Source organism: Scomber japonicus, chromosome 4 (genome assembly GCF_027409825.1).
Source record: "Scomber japonicus isolate fScoJap1 chromosome 4, fScoJap1.pri, whole genome shotgun sequence".
NCBI classification, from domain to species: Eukaryota; Metazoa; Chordata; class Actinopteri; order Scombriformes; family Scombridae; genus Scomber; species Scomber japonicus.
The window spans coordinates 25378602-25400574 of NC_070581.1; the positions used below are offsets into that span (position 1 = coordinate 25378602).

A 21973-nucleotide genomic window follows, 5' to 3' on the forward strand; every position below is an offset into this window, starting at 1 on the left:
TCATAATGACATGGTAATCATTTGTTTATGGTGAGCAACAGGAATTCATGATACATCCCGCCTGAATTCATGCTTTGAATCATGACTTCTGCAGTAGTGAAACAATATTTAAACATGCCCTCCGGACAATGTGTAACAACATAGAAATACACTCTGCTTTGTATAATAATTTGCATCTGATCGAAACAAAAACATTTAATTACTGTGTGATGTCAGGAAATCGTTCAGCTCACACTTCCGAGAAGCAGAGAGAAACTGGGAACACTTTATAATAATACACTTAAATAATGCTTAAATGAATAACTGGACTGGACAGGATTAATTTAGGCAAGATGAATTTTATTGCTCAACATTGACAAATGATCACCAAGTTAATACGACTTCATGTGATCAATTTACACTAAAAAGATGAATTAATGTTAATTGACAGAAAGTTGAATTGACAGTAATTGTAGATATAAGATTAAAGCCAGATGTAACCTGATGCAGTATGAAATCCCTATGACATTTGTGAAACAACACCTCTAGATGTGTGTGAAGACATATAAATATACTCTGCTTTGAATAAATGTGTCTGTTTCTTTTTCCAGAGAAAAGTTCAATACGTTCAATCAGTTTTCTTTCATTAAAAATCTAAAAATAAATCTATGAACAAGCAAATATTGTTCATTTTAAAATTTAAACTGCTTGATACAAAATGTTTCATATTTCACTTTGGAGCCCATTTACAGTGTTTGGAGGTTTTACATGCCCACATCACACTCGTATTGTACTGGACCAGTGATACCACAAATCATGTTCGCACTGTAAACTGAGATTTGAGCACACAGAGAAATTTTCCAACTTCACCAAATGAGTGTGAAAACAGCCCTCTAGTGTCAAACTCTGCACCTGCAACATTCTGCACTGTCCCCATGGTATCAGACATGACAGATAGCATGTTCCGGCCAGCCATGCTGACATTGACACATGCTACGCATGTCACTGAATAGTCATACAAAAGGTCAGGACAGTATGACAAAAATACAGCTCATGAAAAAAGCTACTTTCATACCTCCAAAACAACTTTTCTTGATAAAAGCAGGACCAGATGCTCAATATGGCTTCTCTCTTCTTGGTGGGCAGAGGGTCTAACTGAGCATGTGCAGTGTGAGTGTCATCACTCTAGCATGCTTCTGATTGGAGAAATAAGACTTGTTGCAACCGTCCCCTGTTGCAACTGTCCCCAGTCTCCCCTACTTTATACTATGAGAGAAAACACCAGTATTGAAAAGTAACTAGGTTTTCCCTCTAAACTTCACACACATGCTTTCATTTCAATACATGTTCAAATGATCCAATATTTCACCGAAGATCAAAGATCAGAGAAAAAGTTCAAAAACTGAAAACAGATTTGTGTATCAGAACTTTGTTTTTTTTAACCCTAGGTTGGGAACCACTGGACTAAACTAGCTAACTCTATACAAACTAGCTCCACCTCCAGCAGCTACAACAGTAACATGCTGCCCTAACACTGATGCTTCACTATTAATGATGTCATATATAATAATAGCTATATCAGTCAGAGGGACCAAATCACTGCTTTTACTGTAATACTTTAATCACTCATAATACATATGTACTTTTACTGTAATACTTTAACTACATCACTAATAAAACTTATGTACTTTTACTGTAATACTTTAACTACATCACTAATAAAACCTATGTACTTTTACTGTAATACTTATGGACTTTAATGGAGTATTTTTACAGTGTTGTGTTGGATTTTTCTTGTAGGAATTTTACTCATTATTAAGTATTTTTACATTGCTGTATTGATACTTGAAAAACATTAAAACCCTCACAGTGAATTGAGACACTCACAGTAACTCCGCACACAGCAGTGCTCTTGAACGCACCACAAGTGTTCTCCAGCGGGGCTCTTGAACGCACCACCAGTGTGCTCCGGATGTGTTTGTTTTAACGTGTGTTATTGTTGTGACTGAGACGTGAGCATGGACTCCTGCGGCTCCTCTTCAAGAATAGGTTGGTGTATAAAGTGTTCATTGATATTTTGAAGTGTTTCAGCTCTTTGAAAGGACTCAAACTTCTCAGTGTCACAGATGTTTTTGGGTTATAAACGGATTATAACTTGATGTGGAGCCCAGTTTAGCCAAACTCTCTGGTTAGCTCCTTAAAGTAGCATTAAACATTAAACCACTGAGCAGATAGTAGAGGTAAGATTCTGCTGTTGTGAGTGAAGAAATGTCAGCTTTGCATCCTCTGCACATTTCACTAATTACTGTCATATATTTGTTTAGCTTTGAGGCTTTTTTTTATAGTAGATAGCTCAGAGATTAGCTTCCGGGCTAACTCCTGTTAGCTTCAAGATGCTGCACAGAGATAAGAGATACCTATGTTTAATGTTTAAAAATAAGCAGAAAAATTCAATATATTCATCAGCAAGCTAGGGTGCATGTAGAGCTGCAAAGATTTATCTATTAGCTTCTATTTTGATGGTGGAATAATTGTTTTAGTCATTTTTTAAAGCAAATGTAAAAATATTTGCTGGTTTCAGCCTCTCAAATGTGACTTTTTACTGCTTTTCTTTCTCATATATGAATATTTTTGTGTTTTTAACTCAAAATAAAACATCTGAGGAAATTATAACGGGCATTGTCACTATTTTGTGGCACTTTATAGACAAATCATTTAAATAATCAATAGAAAAAAATAATATAATAATAATAATATAATAATTAAAATAAAAGTCAGGTGCAGTTGCAGCATTATTATTTACAGATGTTGTTCCTCTGCAGGTTGATTTCACTGTACCCATGATGAACTTTGACGGTCTCGACGCGGGGATGGGTGAGTACTCTCCTAGCCTGCACGGGACCCTGGACGCAGGGATGGAGCCCTCCATGGACCCCCACCTGAACCCCAACTTACTGCAGGGTGTGGAGCTGGACCCCGAAGGGCTGGCCGTCACGGTCCCCGAGCCCGTGCATCTCATGGAGGGGATGTTCTCTGAGCTGCACAGTGCGGTCTCAGAAGTCGGCATCCCAGTCACTGCAACACACTTCGATCTGCAGGAGGAAATTCTCTGGATGGGAAACCACAGAGTGAGAGTCTTCATTAAGATGTAGACATTCCTGATACACGTTGTTTTCCAGCCTCATCATTCTGTCTCATTTCGCTTTTGTCCTTTTCTTTTAGGGTCACGCAACCTCGTTCTTTGGACCTACAATGGGCCGCCACTCTTCTTTCCAAGCGCATGCAACTGATGACATCCGACACATTCAGAGTTTGGAAACAGGCGTGCTCTTCCTCTCCAAGAGTAACCTCAAGTGCCACACTCGGGGAGGCCTAGTAATGTTTGATTACCCGTAGGTGCCATTTTGCAGAGATTGATTGTAGACATCCTGCAGCAGTTATTTATTTATTCTGTCGTTTAACTTTAGCTTTATTATTTGATTGTTAATAATGCATGTGTGCTTTCCAGAATGGACGAAGGGGCTGATATGCACAGTCTCCTCATGACTGACAACAACATGATGCTCATGGGCGGATTACAGAACTATGTGGTTGAAGTTGATTTGAATACCGTTCAAGAAACTCAAAGGGTGAGAAAACTCCCACACTAATTATACATACTGCAAAGTGTCACATGTCATATTTTGTCATACAAATACATTTTTCTGTTCTTTTTCAGTTCACTGTTGAGGTGCCTGGAGTTGCAATAATGCGCCAAACCGGTCGTTTCTTCTTCTGTGGTCACACTTCTGGTAAAGTAAGTATGATCCAGTCAGTTTGTGAAAGATATTTTTCGGGTTTAATCAAAACCACGACACTCACGTCCCCCCTCTCTTACCACCAGATAACCCTTCGAGACTTACGCAGCTTCAAGACGGAGCATGAGTTTGATGCGTTCTCTGGCAGCCTCTCGGACTTCGACGTCCACGGAAATCTTCTGGCTGCGTGCGGCTTCTCCAGCCGAGGACTGAATGGGTTGGCGTGTGACCGTTTCCTCATGGTGTACGACCTCCGCATGATGCGAGCCGTAACGCCTCTTCAAGTGCATGTTGACCCTCTTTTCTTGCGCTTCATTCCTACCTACACGTCACGCCTGGCGATCATCTCACAGACAGGTATCAGCCAGGGAATGAGGGGTTTCTTGTGGTTTTAGGCTTATATTTATTTCTCTCAGAGAGTTTGGTGCTAACATCAGGATTTGTACTTTATTGTCACTCTCAGAAACATACGTTGAAATGTTTCTCATGCACGTGTTTCTGTCTTCAGGTCAGTGCCAGTTCTGTGAGCCTACTGGTCTTGCCAACTTGGCCGATGTTTTCCACGTCAACACGGTGGGCCAGTTGCTCATGAGTTTTGACGTATCGTCCAGTAAACAAGCGTTGGCCTTTGGGGACTCTGGGGGTTGTGTGCACCTGTGGTCTGACGCTCCAGAAGTTTCATTCAACGACTACTCTCGGGAGACAGAGTTCGCCCTGCCGTGCCTTGTAGACACGCTGCCTCAGCTAGACTGGAACCACGACCTGCTGCCGATCTCTCTCATCCCCATGCCGCTGACCAGCACGGAGCCGCTGCTGTCAGACTGGCCCACTCCTCTGGCTACACCGAGCCCCAGGTAACACCGCCACAAGTGCTGAAGGTCGTTCTGTACGACTGGTGCTGAATTACACTGATTTATGATGTGACGTTATTATGGTATTCTATATGTTACTAATTATTAACAAATCCCATAAAAACGTCAGGAATCAAGGACGTTTATATTATCCCTGAGGGGCAATTTGTTGCACAGCCAGCAGTAAAATGACAACAGTAAATAGAGCAATGAATTATTACGACAGTGAAAAAAGAAAATCCGCTTTCAAAAACATCAGACAAAAACAGTTAACAATAAGCATCATATAAAAATCACAGTTATTTAAAAGGCCAATTAGAGCAGCATCAAATTAGTTTTTAAGTCAACAACAATGAACCGATCCTACAAAGAAGTCTTTCATGTGGATCTGAAGCCTGTTATATCTTATTCCTCTTTAGAGCTCCGTTCTTGTTCAAAAACTATGAAAAACACATCAGTGAGCCACACTTATGCACCTAGTGAAATGCTCCTTTATTACAATGAACGTGGATGCTGTAGTTTATTTTGAGTCTATTGAACACACACCGCCATAAATACTCACTAGAGCCGCAAATCTGCAGCTGGAAACATAGAAGCCCAAAACAAATACACCATTTACTGCCTTTTGACTAAAAACTACAGTGCACAACTGTCAATAACTCAATAGGCAAGAGAGCTGCAACAAGAAAATTAAGTATAAGAGCAAAAATGCCTAAAATTGGCTGGTTCCAGCTTTTTTGTCTCATTATGTTTTTTCTTTTGTTGATCAGACAAAATATGAAGATGTTTTCTGACATTCTGCAGACAAACAGTTTAATTGATTAATTGAAAAAAATAATCAACATAATAATGGATAGTAAAACAATAATCATTAGTTGCAGCCTGATAATTAGTGTTTGAGGCAAGTAATGTACAGAATAGAGCCACAGACAGGCTCAGGAGGATCGAGGAGCGGACTAACACATTTTTAGTTTAGTGTGCTTTCATGTGATTTACTGACAATAAGAAGAATATATATATATCAGGAATAGAGCTGCATCATCTCACTCCTGACGTGGCAGAAATATGTAGTGATAGTGTGGAACTTCTCTTCCCTGCAGTCATGGTTGAGTAACTGTCTGGAAGTGATGTCAGTGTTTTATCGTATTTCATGTTGCAGTTGATATATGGACACATTTCCAGTCAGTTTAATATCACCAGTTAATGGGTATACTAACTCCAAATTGGGTTTTCCCAAATCTGAATCTAATCGGCCTTTCTGAACCATTAGATGATGCTTATCTGTTTTCAAGTGACTCTAAAAGTCAACAGTTACACTTAGTTTCCAGTTAATCAGTGTAATACAACAACAGCTGTGCAATAAATTTAACCTTCATGAAACGTTTTTGTAGCTTTTGAGACGTAAAAGGGTCGTATATATGTCAGGATAAGGGTGCAGTGCTGTTGTATTATATTGCATACGTGTATTTAACACGTACAGAATTTAGCTTCACAGTTGTTGTTTTTTAAACTGCTATGGCATCTTTTATGTTTTATGACATCTTCTCTTCCTGCAGACGAGCCCCACCTGTGGACCCAGAAATCCTGCGCACAATGAAGACCGTCGGGTTCATCGGTTACGCAGCAAATCCTCGAACACGCCCTCGAAACCAGGCAAGTAAAAATTAACCTGCAGAGTAGAGTAGAAAATTATCAAGCATTTGGCAGGTTAGAATAAATGTAAAATAAGTAAATATATAAATACATGGTCAGATCTCTCATTAAACCTTTACATACTGTTCATATTCTGACTCATAATTTAGGATCTACACCAATTTACATTCATACATTTCCCGTCAGTCATTAATAAATGTTAAAAGACTGTATTCTATTTATTTATTTATAGAAAAAAAGCCTTTTTACAATTAGTATTTTATGGTCCCGATTTTATAGAATATGACAATTACAACTTGTTTGAATGCTGAGGTCACACAGGTCAAATTTTGACATAAACTGCACAAAAATTAAAATTTTATTTCCTTTTTTATATGCTGTGGGTCACATAAGTCAAAGTGATCAGAATGTAAGGGTGAAGAAAATATCCATAGTTTTTGTGTTCGGTGTCATGTTCACACATAGATTTCAACTTTCTAAATATGTTTTCTGTGCTGGTTTCAGGTTCCTTATAAAATTAAAGACGTGGAGCTCGATTATGATAATTACAACCAGGTTCCTGAATCACCAATCGGCCGTGATGAAGAGCCACATCTCTACATGGTGCCAAAAAAGTACAGAAAGGTTGGACTTGTAATATTTCACACTTTTGACTGTTGCTGCATGAGAAAAAAAGGTTTTGATGATTTTGATGATCTTTGTGCTCGATCAGGTCACCATTAAATACTCTAAACTGGGACTCGAGGACTTTGACTTTAAACATTACAACAAGACTTTGTTCGCTGGCCTGGAGCCTCACATCCCTAACGCCTACTGCAACTGCATGATCCAGGTAAGAAACTGTGCAGGTTTTAGTGTGTATTAAAGATATGTTAAATGTCTTTTACCCATGCAGAGTTGTTCTCTCTTTTTTAATGTGTTGAATCGTTAGGTTTTATATTTCCTGGAGCCAATTCGGTGTCTAGTGCGGAATCATTTGTGCCAAAAAGAGTTTTGTTTGGCCTGCGAGCTCGGCTTCCTCTTCCACATGTTGGATTTGTCTCGAGGAGATCCGTGTCAGGTAGATATTCTTCACACTTCTCTCAATAACAGCAGGTTGGTAATGTAGAAGATTTCATCCACATCAACCTCTCTTGTCTCCTCTCCTCAAGGCCAGCAACTTCCTCCGAGCGTTTCGTACCATCCCTGAAGCGTCGGCTCTCGGTCTGATCCTCGCAGACTCGGACGAGCAAACGGGGAAGGCCAGGCTGGGTCGCTTAATCCAAAGCTGGAACCGCTTCATCCTCACCCAGCTCCACCAGGAGACGCAAGAGCAGGAGGGTCCTCAGGCCTACAGAGGAGCCAGCAGCAGGTCAGAGACGGGTTCTGTTCCCAGCATCGAGATTAATTCAGCTCAACAAATCTCTTATCAAACCTTAAATCCATCCTTACTCTTTTTTATTTGCAAAGGTGATAAAAACCTGTAGGGTCTGATTTTTAGCCGACTGTTGCTTTCTCTAGTTGAAATGACATCACAGGCGTCAGATTATATATCAGCTGTAGCTAATTAACGTTAATTATTTAACAGCTAAAATAAAGTTCATCTGGTTAATGTGCTCTCTGCAGCTGGTGTCTGTAGTCAACCAAAGACTGTATGTGAGTAAAAAGATACCACTGTATGACTGTGAGTGGACTGTGTGTTTTTAATAGTTTTACTACACACTACTTTAACTCCTGTAGAGAAATGATCAGCTTATTATCACCACACGTCAATGTGAGAATCTCCCAGTTAAACATTGATTTGTATCACATCAGTGTTTTAATCAGTGTAATAGTTCTGAATCAGGACCTTCAGTGTTTGAATTAGCTCCTTTTTTTGCTCCTCATCTTCAGGTTGTTGGTGTCTTCTCAGCCAACAAGAGGTGATTAGGCATCTTTAAGGACGTTGTCAAACCTTTTAGTTCGTTTGTTCTGATCCGATCAGTGGATGAGTTTCCTCCTTCGGTTCAGTTTCTTGTCATGCAGAGAATAATCCAAGTGAACCAAAATGCATCACTAAAAGCCACTTGGGAACTCAACTTATTGGTCAGATGTGTTTTGGGTGGAGAATACAAGCACAGGAAGAAAGTCACAAAGAAAGACTATAACATTCTTTGTCTGCTCCAGAATTAATTTGGGACCGGATCGAGACCACATCCTCAAAGGGTCTTGGTACGATTGTTTGGTTTACACTTGAGTATGACTGCTGTGTTCAGAATCCAAAAATCTTAATCTTTAGTTACTTGCAAATCTTTCAAAGGTTAACCTGATGAGTCAATAAAGAGGTCGATTGAATTCCTTAAACAAAGCTTTACCACAGTCATGCTCAGAACACAGTCTGGTGTTTTAGGAGGTTCAAGTAAAAGACTTTGTTCACTGTTTGTGTCGATGCTGCTTTGTGTTTCAGTTCTCTGGGCTCTTCTGGTGAGTCTGCCATCGGAAAGCTGTTTGGATGTGAAGTAGAGAACAGCAGCCTGTGTCGCTGCGGTAAAGAGACGGTCCGCTCCTCCCTCACGCTGCTCTTCACCATGCACTACCCTGAACAAAACTCTCAAGGTGAGATCAAGCTGCTACTTTACACTCAAGTGCAAGAATCAGCTGAAGTTTGACAAACACATACCTGAAGGTGCAGCTCTGCAACAGTGGATGAAAACTGGGGCACAGCTCTGTATTACATTAATTTATAACATCAGCATTTATTTCACCGCACTCAGAAAAGACAATAAAGGAGTACGACTTCGCTGAGATCCTGAAGAAGAGCATCTGTCTGGAGCAGAGCACTCAGGCGTGGTGCGAGAACTGCGAAAAGTATCAGCCCACAGTGAGTTACAGGCCACATTCAGACACATCAGCAGCTCACAATTAACACAAAACATACATTTCTGGTTCAGTTGTGCAGTGTGAGAGTGTTTCTGTTTCTGCCGCAGGTGCAAACACGAAACATCCGATGTCTACCGGATGTTTTGGTCATCAACTGTGAAGTAAACAGCGCTAAAGAGGCTGAATTCTGGAAAGTTCAGGCAGAGGTAATTTCACTCATGATCACCTTTTTAAAATGTTTTTTTTTTTTTTTAAGTTACATTATTTTAATCATCCGTTTGTCTTTTTTTCCTCAGTACGCCTTCAATAAAGCGAAGCAAAAAGAGGCGATGGAACCTGCAAAACCTAAAGAGCCTCCTCCACCCATGCCCACCGAGTGGTGTCTGGAGTAAGTTCCTTTTCTTAATATCAAGTAACATCATTTATGGGTCAGTGACAATTAAGGGTTGGTAAGATGAGCAATTCAAAAATATCTTAAAAAATAGTTTTAAAAGCAGCATCAGGTTTGTTAAAAATGTATTTTTTTTTATTTTTGTTGGTTTTATGTCATTTAAAATTACATTTGCACCATTTTTTAAACCAAAAGTAAAACTGAATGCTCCTGAAAATGTCAAATGGTGTAACCACAAAGTAATTATAAATATTAAAATGTTTATCCACCTACAGTGTGTTTAGGTGTACTTATAAAAATAATTACTTAATTTTAAAACATCAAATGAAAAGAAAAAATGTTGCAGTATTTCTACATTTAAATTAGAAAGCATTTTTTTCAATATTGAGAAGGATATGCTAAACACAAACCATTTTGACAAATAATGTAAAATCAGTTATAAACTATAGTGTTGCGTTGATAAAAGTGGATTATATTTATTCCACATTTTAGTTCACATTTATTTTCCTGTATATAATCAGATTTGTAAAAAAAAAAAAAAATACTGGTTACACCAATTGACACTGAGTTGCATCACGCCATTGACCCTTATATCAGTTGAGTCAGTGTGTTAAACCACTTTTATCTCATCTTTATTGTGCAGTGGAGAGGAGTTAGTAAGCATGGAGGGCTTCACCTTCGACACCCGGGTGGAGGATCTGAGACACGTCTGGATCCCTGCCACTCTGAAGATGTCCATCAGTAAAACTCAGGGACTGGAGGTCTGCAGCTGGCCCGAGGGAGAGGAGGTGAGGCAGAAACACTTGATTTTAGTGCTTTCATTTTGCTGACTGTGTAATTAATTCGTCGTCTGATAAAGATTTAACCGTTTACGTCGTCTCCACCCAGTTAAGTGCTGCTGAAGAGGCGGAGGGAGCGTCTCTCTATGACTTGGTGGTCACGGTGCCGCACGTCCTCGACGCTCGCACGGGCGGAAACCTGGTCGCTCACATCAAAGTGGGAGAGACGTATCATCAAAGGAAAGAGGTTAGTGAAGCTTACAGACTGAGAGAGACTTTCTTCCTCAAAGTCAGTGAAATGTTGTCCTTTCTGCAGTCAGTAATAGAGACAGGTATGCAAAAAAGGAGAACTATAAAGATGAAATGACTCGAATACCACAATTTTAAAACAAAACAACACAGAAATAACATGAAAATTTCTGCAGTGAGAAAATGACAAGCTGATTTTACATGACACATCCTATTTCCTTCAGTTATTTATGCTTAACTATCGTTTTAGTGTAAAATATACAGTTAATTTTATTTTGCTTAAATAATATGTTTATTGTATTATGTGAAGCACCTTGTAACTTTGGTTTGGAACGCTGCTATAGAAATAAAGTTTATCATTATTATTATTTGACATCAAGGAACAAATCTACAATAAAGTCATAATAAAGTGTTAATTACTTCTCATACATTCTTATATTTGTTCAGTAAATTATGTTTTCAATCTTTAGACAAAGTGTAGTTGATATTTCATGTTTGACGTTTTGAATGATTAAATGTGTGTTTCAGGGCGTCACACACCAGCAGTGGTACCTTTTCAACGATTTCTTAATTGAGCCAATCGACAAGGTGAATATTTGACCTCTTATTTAATTTCTTCTAATTCTAAGATTTCATGTTTGCAGTCGGGTAAAATTATTATTATTTTTTTGGTTCTTCAAAGGCTGAAGCTGCTCAGTTCGACGTGAGCTGGAAGGTGCCGGCCATTCTGTATTACGCCAAGAGGAACTATCACACCAAATACGACCTCCGCAGTGAGTCTTAGGATATTAAATCTGCAGTTTTTAGAGTTTTTTATTTATTTTTTCATTCCATTTTGTCTGATCTTGCTTTTCCGTTTTGTCTCAGTGAAAAATCCCATTGATGCCAGCGTGCTGCTCACCGAGGCCTCGCTGGCTCGGAAGCAGAGGAAGAGTCACGCCACTTTCATCCCTCTCATGGTCAGCGAGATGCCGCAGGCTGGCGACTTGGTGGGGCTGGACGCTGAGTTCGTCACACTCAACCAGGTGAGTCTGTCTGCATTAGAGCTGCAACTAAAGACTATTTTCATTATTATTATTAGTAATCTCTTGACTATTTTCTTGATTTAAATGGTTAGCTGATTGGTCTGTAAAACGTCAGAAAATTGTGATAAATGTTTTGTAAAGACCAACATGCAACCACAAATGTTTAAAATGTTTCAGTTTATCATGAAAGACTAAAGAAACGAGGAAATATTCACATTGAAGAAGCTTTAACTAGAGAATTTTTTAAAAATTACACAAAACAATGAATCAAAGTAGTAATTTAATTATTGATGGTTTAACTAACTCATTAATGAATTGCAGCTCTAGTCTTTGTGTCAGAGTTTATACAAGTGAATGAAGCCTGAGAGAGAGAGACATGTAGTTAATTGTTATATTATGCTTGAAATAAAACAGTTAGTGTGTTGCGTCATCCAGCTATGTCTAAAGACAAAAGTGTTTATTGCTGTTGGACAAAACACCTGCCGTTATAGACACAGGTGTGACAAGTAATGGTGATCTTAAAAAATAGAAATAGCTGCTGCACATTTATTTGGACAGACTCTTCAAACATGTTTATGGTGTTGCATTCGGTTATAAACATGAAAAGTGACAGAAATAGTCGTGTGAAGAATGAAAAAAACCTGAAAGAGACGTTCTTATCGAAACATCAGAAAGATGTCGGGTGGGCGGGTGAGGAAGCTTCAGATGCTGTTTGACAATTTTGACAAGCATTTCCTTTTTAAAGTTACCGATACCTGAATCCATCATCTGCGGAGCTACACGAGTTCTCACAGCGGCCTTTGATCACATGAGATTTAAAGACTGTTACTCTCTTTAACACAGCTGAACACAAGCTGATTATTTCAACCATTATTAAGATTTACAATCTACAGCTTCTAAATAACATGATTAGACTTTTGGTTTAACCTTTGTGTTGTCCTCCCGGGTCAAATTGACCCCATCTGTTTTGACTGTTTCTTCCTTCCTTCCTTCTTTCCTTCCTTCCTTCCTTCCGTCCTTCTGTCCTTCCTCCCTCCCTCCTTCTTTCCTTCCTTCCTTCCTTCCTCCCTTCCTTCCTCCCTCCCTCCCTCCCTCCCTCCTTCCTTCCTCCTTCCTTCCTCCCTCCCTCCTTCTTTCCTCCCTTTCTTCGTTCCTTCCTCCTTCCTTCCTTCCTTCCTTCCTCCTTTCCTTCCTTCATTCCTCCCTCCTTTCCTTCCTTCCTTTCTTTCTTCCTTCCTTCCTCCCTCCTTTCCTTCCTTCATTCCTCCCTCCTTTCCTTCCCTCCTTTCCTTCCTTCCTTCCTCCCTCTCATCCTTCCTTCGAGGACAGCAGGAGGCTTAAATAAAGAATAAAGCTTAAAGCTCCTTGAGACCAAAAGGCCAAAAGTGTGGTTGAAGGAGACAACTTTACATTTACTGAATTGCAACAAGATGTTTAAAACTGGTTCAAATTGAGCCGGTCAGGAGGTGAATCAGAGCAACATCTTAAATAAGAGAACTAAGGAATAACTTCTCTATTACTGTGAGGAAAGATGACGGCATAAAGGGAATTATTGTCTTGATATATTAGGAAAAAATTCAAATAATGAGCTAAATGTGTTGCTCAGAGGAAAATGATTCCTTTTTAAAATGTGTGATCTAACAGTGTCTCGATGCTCCCACTAAAACTAAAACTCAACTCATGAATATACTGTGTGTGTGTGTGTGTGTGTGTGTGTGTGTGTGTGTGTGTGTGTGTGTGTGTGTGTGTGTGTGTGTGTGTGTGTGTGTGTGTGTGTGTGTGTGTGTGTACAGGAAGAGGCAGAACTGCGCAGTGACGGCACCAAGTCGACCATCAAGCCCAGTCAGATGTCTGTTGCCAGAATCACCTGTGTGAGGGGTCAGGGGCCCAATGAGGGGGTTCCCTTCATCGACGACTACATCTCCACTCAGGAGCAGGTGAGCTGTTGTAGAGTGAACTCCCAAGATTGCCTCACATCAGAAACAAATAGAAGATTGTTAAAAAGGGAATTTCTTTTGTGGAAACAGGATACTAAAATATGCGTAGATGACACATTTTTCCCATTGTTACCTCGATCGTGTTGCCTCCATTGTCATTAGACTGTCCGCGCCTTTGTTGGTGCTCATAATACACTTGTTGAGTCAAAAGGAGAAGAAAGCAGGATAATCTGGTTCATTTGAAAGCAACAGTTCAAGCAAATCTGGAAAAATCTACGTAATCTGTGGCCGACAGAATCAGCAAAGTGAGGTTGAACTTATTAAACCTTATTTAAACCTTCTTACTGGTGACTTGATAGAAAACTTTTTTTTTTTAATTATTTGTGGTAAAAGTTGTAAGGTCAAATCTGAACCCTGAACAGACGCTGTGCTTTTTGTAATCCAAAGGACAGCTTCACAATTTTTCAAGGCTGTCATAAAACAACATTCAGGTGCCCACATGGACATTGAAACAGGTTTTGCTTTCTGTAATCATTCCTTATGTTCATACTGGCTATTAAAACATCCCCTTTAAATGCACCTTCAGGCTTCATTTTATGCAAACATTTTCTAAAAGTTTATCTGACGCTTCATCAGTCAAAGTTAGACAAATAAAGTTGATATCTACCACATTAACAGTCTTTATAGTAAACTTTATAGTAGACTAATTTTTGTCCCCAATTATTAATTTTTGGATTTTGTCCCCAATTATTAATTTTGTCTCCATTATAAATACACTATGAAGGGATCTTCTAATGGTCAGTATGAACAGGAGGAAAGATTACAGCAAGTAGGCATGGGCCGGTATGAGATTCTGACGGCATGATAACCTTAGGTAAAAATATCAAGATCAGAACATAAATAATTGAAAAAAGTAAAAACACTTCTAAGATTAATATAAATAAATAAATAAATAAATGCAGGCAGGAGCTTAAAACTGAATATCAACAGTTTTTGGAGACTTGCTCACTATATTGGATGTATTGCCTCCTCGGGCTGCCACTGTCCACAAACACGTTGGACCTTCTTCCTCCAAGCCGCGGCCGTCTGTCTTTTTACGGTAGCCAAAGTATTCCTATACAGCCGACTTGGCGCTTTTAGACGATGGGAAAAGTTCGGGGGGCTGGCCTCCTTCAGCCATCATACAGCCTGCAGAGCTACCTGCTTGTAACAGCAACCGGAGGTGCGCCGGAGGAGGGCTACTTTATGCTTCAGCTGCACACGACTAGGGACCTCCACTCTCTCTCTGACTAGATGTCACATTAAAAAAAAAAAACGCTCATACCGCAGGAATGGTATAACGGAAAATTTTAGTGGTTTTGAAACCGTGACTTTTTCATACAGTGGTATACCTTGAAACCAGTAACCGGCCCATGCCTAACAGCAAGAAAAACATTTGGGCATCTGAATATTGTTTTAGGACAATTTATCCTTTAACTCTTTGTTGCTCTGACAGGTCGTGGACTATTTGACGCAGTATTCTGGCATCAAACCAGGCGACCTGGATGCAAAGATTTCTTCAAAGCACTTGACCACTCTGAAGTCGACCTACCTGAAGCTGCGTTTCCTCATCGACACGGGGGTTCGCTTTGTCGGTCACGGCTTACAGAAGGACTTTCGGGTTATTAACTTATTGGTATGTTCACAACAACGAGGAAGATATTTTACAAACAATTATGTCTCGCTTCGTCTCTTATGTTTCTTTACTGTTTTTAAGGTTCTGAAAGATCAAGTCGTCGACACGGTCCACCTGTTCCACCTGCCTCGCAAAAGGATGATTTCTCTGAGATTTCTGGCCTGGTACTTTCTTGGTAAGTTAAAAAAAAAAAAAAAAAAAAGCTAAAACGAATAAGATCATGCCATTGCAGACGAGCAGGTGGCTTAAACATCAGTTGGTCAGTAAATCATCGAGTTGGTTTGCAGTTCGGCCGATTCATTTGTTTTTTCTTTTGATTTGAATATATTTTATCGAGGTCTGTTTACTTCCTTAAAGATTTTCATACATAATTTAAATGATTGTGTGTTTTGGCACTGAAGCGGAGACGTGTTAATTCCCAGTATCCATATTGTAAATGATGCTGAACAGCTGAAAAAGCCTCTGCAAGTATCATCATGACTAATCATTCCTGATTATCCTTGTCATTGTGCGGCTCCTGTTAACAGACCTCAACATCCAGGGGGAAACCCACGACAGCATAGAGGACGCACGCACCGCTCTGCAGCTGTACAGGAAGTACCTGGAGCTGAGTCGTGGAGGTGGCTCAGATGAAGTGAGGAAGGTCCTAAAGGGACTCTACGAAAAAGGCCGCCAAAAGGACTGGAAAGTCCCGGAGTCAGACCCAGGAGATGGTCAAGGTAGCCCAAAAAGTACGAAATATGTTGAATTAGGTGCAGGCTTGTGTTAATCATGTTTTTAGAGGGAAACAAAAGAAACAGTGTGAACAGACTGAAAGCACTCTTCTTCCTTCAACAGGTGCTGCTGCTGTGTATCCCTCTGTGCTGGGACTGTGAGCTGCACTGTGATGCATTCCCACTGGAAAGGTTTTGACTGAAATCGGTCATGTTTTGTAATTTTTATCTTTAATTTCTTCATCATGTACAGAGTTCATGGAGGTCTTTGTTGCCTGCACAGTCCACCTGCGGCTCTTCTCACTGCCAACAGTGTCTAAACAGTTTTAATTATGTCAAAGTTTGTATTTTTCATTTGGGAAATGTTTTTGGAAAAAGGAAATTAATTGTATTTTATAATGTGCAAACCTTTTTTTAAGAAACAAAAAACAGAAAAAACAAAACTGTGATTTTTTTGTGCATGTAAATAAATAAATGCATCATGAGCTCAGCGTGACACAAATGAGGCTGCTTGTTTTCAACTTCTGAAGCAGTTTAACGTTTGCAGTTACTGAAACGATGAAATTCATAACTCCATTCACATTTTCATAGTTTTTTAGCTGTGAATCTTTCACACTGTTTAGTCTGATAGTATCTGTGAATGAAAACGGCTGTAAATGTCAAACAGTGAGGAGAGTTACTGTGCCTACATGGCGGTCTGTGAGAGATGTCAGGTTATCACTTCACAACTTCAGTAGAACATCTGCCTCCTGAAAGACTGCCGCTCTATTATCCTCTAGGAAACAGATGTTTTTTCAGGCTCAGTCCCCACCATTGGCTGCGGCTGTTTTTCTCAGCTCCTTTCATTTCATTCCTGGCTTAAATCTGAAAGCTTTGCCTGGAAGCTGAATTTAGTGGAAAACTTTGACCCACTTTGAAACCAATGTGAACTTTTCAGATCAAATAGTTATAGTAGTCAGTTATTGGTTTCCTCCCGTACACTGCGGCGTCCTGAGGCTGAGACAGTTCATACTCCATACAGGCAACCCAACTGATCTATCAATATTACAAACAACTTTATCTGCTATAACACCGTTCTCTGTATTTCCCCCCTTCCTATAATCATATTACTGCACATGAGTGGTTACCTCATAGGTCCTTAATGCTGCAGGTCCATTTAATAGGCATGGACTCTCATGACATCAATTGTGTTACAAATCCCAAAGAAATCAAAGTAATGAAGTTTTCTACATTCCTACACTCACCCAAAATCCAATCCCAACAGAAACCAATGGAATATGCACCTAAACCTAAATCATGTGAAGGTTACACCAGTTTTTAACAGTAATACCTGTTTCAATATTGTCTTAAAAAATGTTACATCACTAAACGTCAAAAGTGCTTTTAATTCATGATCTAATCCTCGAACATGGTTTATGAAACTTGGTTAGCAACACCAACACCGCCTAATTATCTATACTCCCTTATCAGCTGTGCTAACAAAACATTACTCTGTTTTGCTTCTCACCATTATGAGGTCCTTTAACATCCTCTCTGCCCTCGCCTAACACAAACTTCCTGCTGTCCTATACCGTTCCCCTGGAGTCCACTCAATTCCTGGACAAATTTTAATTTCTCATAATCTCATAATTTGTGCCAACTGCATCAATGTAACTGGTTATTTTTCTATATGCAGGAGTTTTCTTAAAAACAATGTATAGACTCATACACAGAGTCTCAGTCATCACTAAAACGTGTTTGGTGGTGGATTTATTGTAAAATGCATAAAGTTTAACAGAAATTGAGCAATATCAGATACATTGTGTTTATAAGAGGTGGGAAGTACACCATATTTTACATGAACGTAGATGCACATCTATTCAAAGGAAGCAATGTAATTTATTTTGTCCGCCTCCCAGCATTCAGAGGAATTTGTGGTGATATGCATGCTTGGAGGTAAATTTGCCTGTTAATGTTCCTGACAGGTCCGATAACATCTTCTGACAGATTTGGGCCGTTCCCAAAAGGTGTGATGTGTTCATTAGCATTTACGAGTCTGATGGATCTAACAGATAAAATAGTGGTATTGATGTGAAGAGAAACTGAAAAAACTTTTACTGAAAGTTTCGTTTTGCTCTTTCATTTGCATTTCATATTAAACATTTGTATTCGGTAGAAATCATTTACACCTGCAGGAGATGTTTGTAGTTCTCTGTCCAGCCTTGAATTCCCCTCCTGATTCTTGGAAACGTGAGTTACGGTACTTCGGGCTCGCAGACATTGTTGTAATGAAACTTCCTCTTCAGCACTTTTGCATCTTTGATTAATTTTTGCATCAGAAATGTCAGACGATACTAGGAAATGCACTTCAGGAAAACTGGCATTCACTGATGATTAGAGTAGACTTTCTCATGTATACAGTACGGTCTGGAAACCTAAGACCACTATAATCAAGATACTTTCTTTTTTACATTTCAGAATATCTTATTATTTAGTATGCACCCCTTTTCTTTGAATGAATGTTCAATGGGGTCGAGGTCAGGTGATTGTGGAGGAAAGTCCATTAGTCGTCTTTGAGGTGCGTTCAGGGTCATTATGCTGCGGCGGTATGAATCCTTAACCATAAAGCTGCAAACCAGAGGATGCAGCAAGTGGTACTTCTCCTTGGTAAGGATGGAGTCCCAACTCCAGAGTCAGCAGAACACCCTGTAGACTTGGATATTCCCACCACCATGTTTCGCTGTGGTATCACTCTCTCTCCTGTTGGTCTCCTTACATGCACCCGTCTGTTACTGCTATAAATCTCAAACTTGGATTATAAAATGCTGTTTATTTCATAACCCACTCCTATAATCTGGCCTTGTTTCCAACTCCAGAGAAGTGGTTTAAAAAAGGCTCCTCGTCCTCTGAAACCACTACGAGCCTTCTTCTGAAAGAACTGGTGCTGATTGAAGACTTGAGTTCTTTATTCAGCAAATTTGGGATTTCTAATGAAGTTGCTTTTCTATCTTTCAGAGAACGTCATGCACTGCCTCCTTAGAAACATTTAGTCTAGCTATGATTTGATGCTGAGAAAGGCTTTTTATTTTGCTTAGAATAACAATTTGTCTTCTCACACTTTCATTCATTTCTGATGCCATATTTTCCACTATCACAGTACTACTTATTAAGTAATGAACTGCTGGAAACTTGAAACACAGTTTTATTTATAATGGGTGAACACTGGCTGCAAGTTCAGTTACTTGAACGAGACTCTGATGAGAATCTCAAATCCAAAGTGTCATGTGAAAGCTTCAATGGATGAGATACAACTCAAGAAAGTTTGATCTCTTATACAAAGCAGTTAAGTTGCTCAATGCCACAAATTTGTTTAATTTTGATTGGCGACTTAGAAATAGTGCAGAATCTTAAATAATACTAATTACTTTATCACGTCTTAACTTGTGCTTTTAAATGTGTGAATCCTCAAACTTTAGATCCTGATTTAAGTGAAAATATTTCAGTATGGTCTCAGACCCTCCTGTGAAATGAAAAGTTTTAACACAGCTGAGTGAAGAAACATACAGACTTCTTTTATAAGAACTGATCTTTCTACTTCTTTTTTCAGGTGAATCTGTCATGAAAGATCTTCTGAAAACAGCCCAGATAAATTATACCAGTCAAGTTACCCTTTAACATTAAAAAAAATAAAAAAATAAATCTGCCTTATCAAAGTCAGATGTTAAGATATGATATAATTTTCCTAAATATTTATGAACATTTAGCTGCTAATTGATGAACTCTTGCACCGAACTCCCTCTTCTGAAGTCACAATTTAACATTTCCAAGTGTAGTGCTGCCCCCTGCTGGCTGTATGTCTGCACACTGGAGTTTATCCGAACTGTGTTTAAGCCTCCTGTGTTTAACTTCAGTTATTGAATTTATATAGTTGCAGAAGACTTAGTGACTTTGACACTGCTTTGGAAAGTGAAGTGTTTAGTACATTTATTGACATATTTAAACTGAAAGTGTGTTGAATGATTCAAACCTCTGCAGCTTTACAGACATCAAATTTCACTGTTACTCTGCTTCAGCTAACCCTAACCCTAACCCTAGATCAACTTCATACAGTCAACGACAACCCAAAAAACAACATAACGCAGTCAGTATTGCAAACTGTTTATTCGTAGTAAATGAAAAGTGTGCCATTCAGTGATTGGGAGAAAGAGAGGGCAAGGGGTGTCGGGGGACGGTCGATGTCTTTGGTCCATATTCTGGTGGAGGGGATGTCGATGGATTGGTTGGGAGACAAGAAAAAGGCACTTGAGTTTACAGTTGTCTCAGAAAAAAAGTAGTCTTGAGAAGGACACAAGGTCTACTGGAAAAAAATGAACTAAGATGTTTTAAACCTCCGTTATGCCTAATATGAATATCACATACAAAATGCCCGATGTGAGCACAAAATTATATAGCTACATATATGTATGTACAGTAAGGAAAAGGGAAAATAAAGCAGGGGTGGGAAGAAGAAAAAGGTTGAAGTGTTGGATTTATCCCCTTTGGATTTATCTTTTATATTTTTACAGGCCAAGAAAAGAAAGAAAAGGCAGCGACTTTTAAAACAGGACGAAATTATATCTTTGGTGATAACCTAAATATTTTCTACAGTTTGGAATGTAAAAACGAAACAAAGACCGCTCGGATAAAGTGGGAGACGAAAATCCCAGAAGAGGAAACCAGTTGATTGATCAGCACTAACTCTTAATATTAGAGATGTGCTGAAGTAAAAAGCTGAATGGTATCATCTGCTTTGATCAAGTCAAACTGCAGCCAACCATCAATATGCAGAGAACTCGCTGAGGAACATCCTAAATTTTGGTAAAACTTCCTCAAACAACTTCAGTCAGAATATCTTTGTTATATAATAAACCATCTTACACCTTTGCAAGTCTAACATTTTGGGAAATATGCCAACGTTCTACTTCCCAAAATACCGAACTAGTCCTCGAAGTCAAAAGTATCTCCTTTACGTGTAGTTACATCACATTTTAACCAAAGACTGCAAACATTAGCACTCTTTCTCCACAATATTCACCAACATAATTAATGAGTTTCATCTCAAATAAGAAGAAGAAGAAAAAAAACTCACTCTGGTCAGAAAACCTACGAGGAAACAAAAACTGGGAGTGAACAATCTTTTAAATTCATTTTCTTTTTTAAACCCCCCCCCCCCAAAAAAAGTCCACTCTAGAGGAAGACGACATGTTATGAAGATGCAGCAATAATGTTACAGCCGGTTTTTACACTACAGCCTTTTGCAGCTCCACATATGTACACAAATACAAGATGATAACAGATGACCCATCATCTGTCCTCCGTTTACTAAGAGCCCACTGCGAGAAAACCGGCCGCGTCAAAGGATCAGCAATGAGGTATTCGCCAACTTTTTGTTTTTGTTTTGTTCACATCCTTGCAGACTTTACAAAGAGACTTAACCTCGACAACAGCCTTGAAGCGTCTACTTGGCAGCCATATAAAAGATCTGTGAAATCAACACAACCATCCAACGCATTCACCAGTTTTGATCAGTTTTACTTTCACAGATGGGACAAAGTGAGTGTATAAAAAGAAGAAACATATTTATATTTTTATATATATATATATATATGTATGTATAATGGAACGACTGCTCTACAGGCATGTCTGCTCTACAGGTACCGTCTGTTCAGAAAGCCGTCATGATGCAGATGTCCATGTTACTAAGAAAGGCAAATGTGAAGTCTCTCTGACTAAAGGCAAAGCACGTCATTAATATGCCATTCATGTGCATATAACGAGAACAAAAAACACAAAACAAACTGCACATGTGGAAGAAAATCCTCCGTCCAGATGTTGAGAACCGACATGAAACAGCATGTGGACAGAGTTTCCTTTAGTTGTGTTTTAAACATATTTAACATTATTCTACGAAAAGGTAATGAGCCCTCTCTTTGTTATAAAATAACGGGCAGCAAGCCGAGAACAACAGCACACACGATAATCCCACCGGCCAGTGGGAGGGCAATACATCACTGCCTTAGGCAATAATTAAAAGGAACAGTTCAACATTTTGGGAGACGTGTTCATTT

At 39.2% G+C, this 21973-nt stretch overlaps 1 protein-coding gene across 2 annotated transcripts; it reads left to right on the forward strand.

Annotated features, from left to right (window-relative positions):
- Positions 1-1962: 1962 nt before the first annotated feature.
- Positions 1963-16357, forward strand: pan2 (poly(A) specific ribonuclease subunit PAN2). 2 transcript variants are annotated; one of them, XM_053317021.1, is made up of 26 exons: positions 1963-2028; positions 2802-3107; positions 3202-3371; positions 3488-3608; positions 3698-3775; positions 3863-4133; positions 4285-4630; positions 6184-6280; positions 6785-6904; positions 6993-7112; positions 7212-7340; positions 7432-7631; positions 8706-8854; positions 9013-9119; positions 9226-9324; positions 9415-9506; positions 10153-10297; positions 10398-10535; positions 11066-11125; positions 11220-11310; positions 11405-11562; positions 13356-13499; positions 14995-15174; positions 15256-15349; positions 15702-15905; positions 16012-16357. In XM_053317021.1, the coding sequence occupies exons 2-26, from the start codon at positions 2820-2822 to the stop codon at positions 16047-16049; spliced, it is 3639 nt and encodes a 1212-aa protein (XP_053172996.1). In that variant the 5' UTR covers positions 1963-2028; positions 2802-2819; the 3' UTR covers positions 16050-16357. The 2 variants fall into 2 exon arrangements, with proteins under 2 accessions (XP_053172996.1, XP_053172997.1); XM_053317022.1 differs by having other exon boundaries at positions 15702-15893.
- Positions 16358-21973: the final 5616 nt, after the last annotated feature.

Excerpts from the sequence above, each read along its gene's own strand:
- pan2 (XM_053317021.1), top strand. The coding sequence starts at position 2,820 with ATGATGAACTTTGACGGTCTCGACGCGGGGATGGGTGAGTACTCTCCT. Across the intron at positions 3,108-3,201 it reads TCTGGATGGGAAACCACAGA|GGTCACGCAACCTCGTTCTT; the intron begins GTGAGAGTCTTC and ends CTTTTCTTTTAG. Across the intron at positions 15,906-16,011 it reads TGGTCAAGGTAGCCCAAAAA|GTGCTGCTGCTGTGTATCCC; the intron begins GTACGAAATATG and ends TTCCTTCAACAG.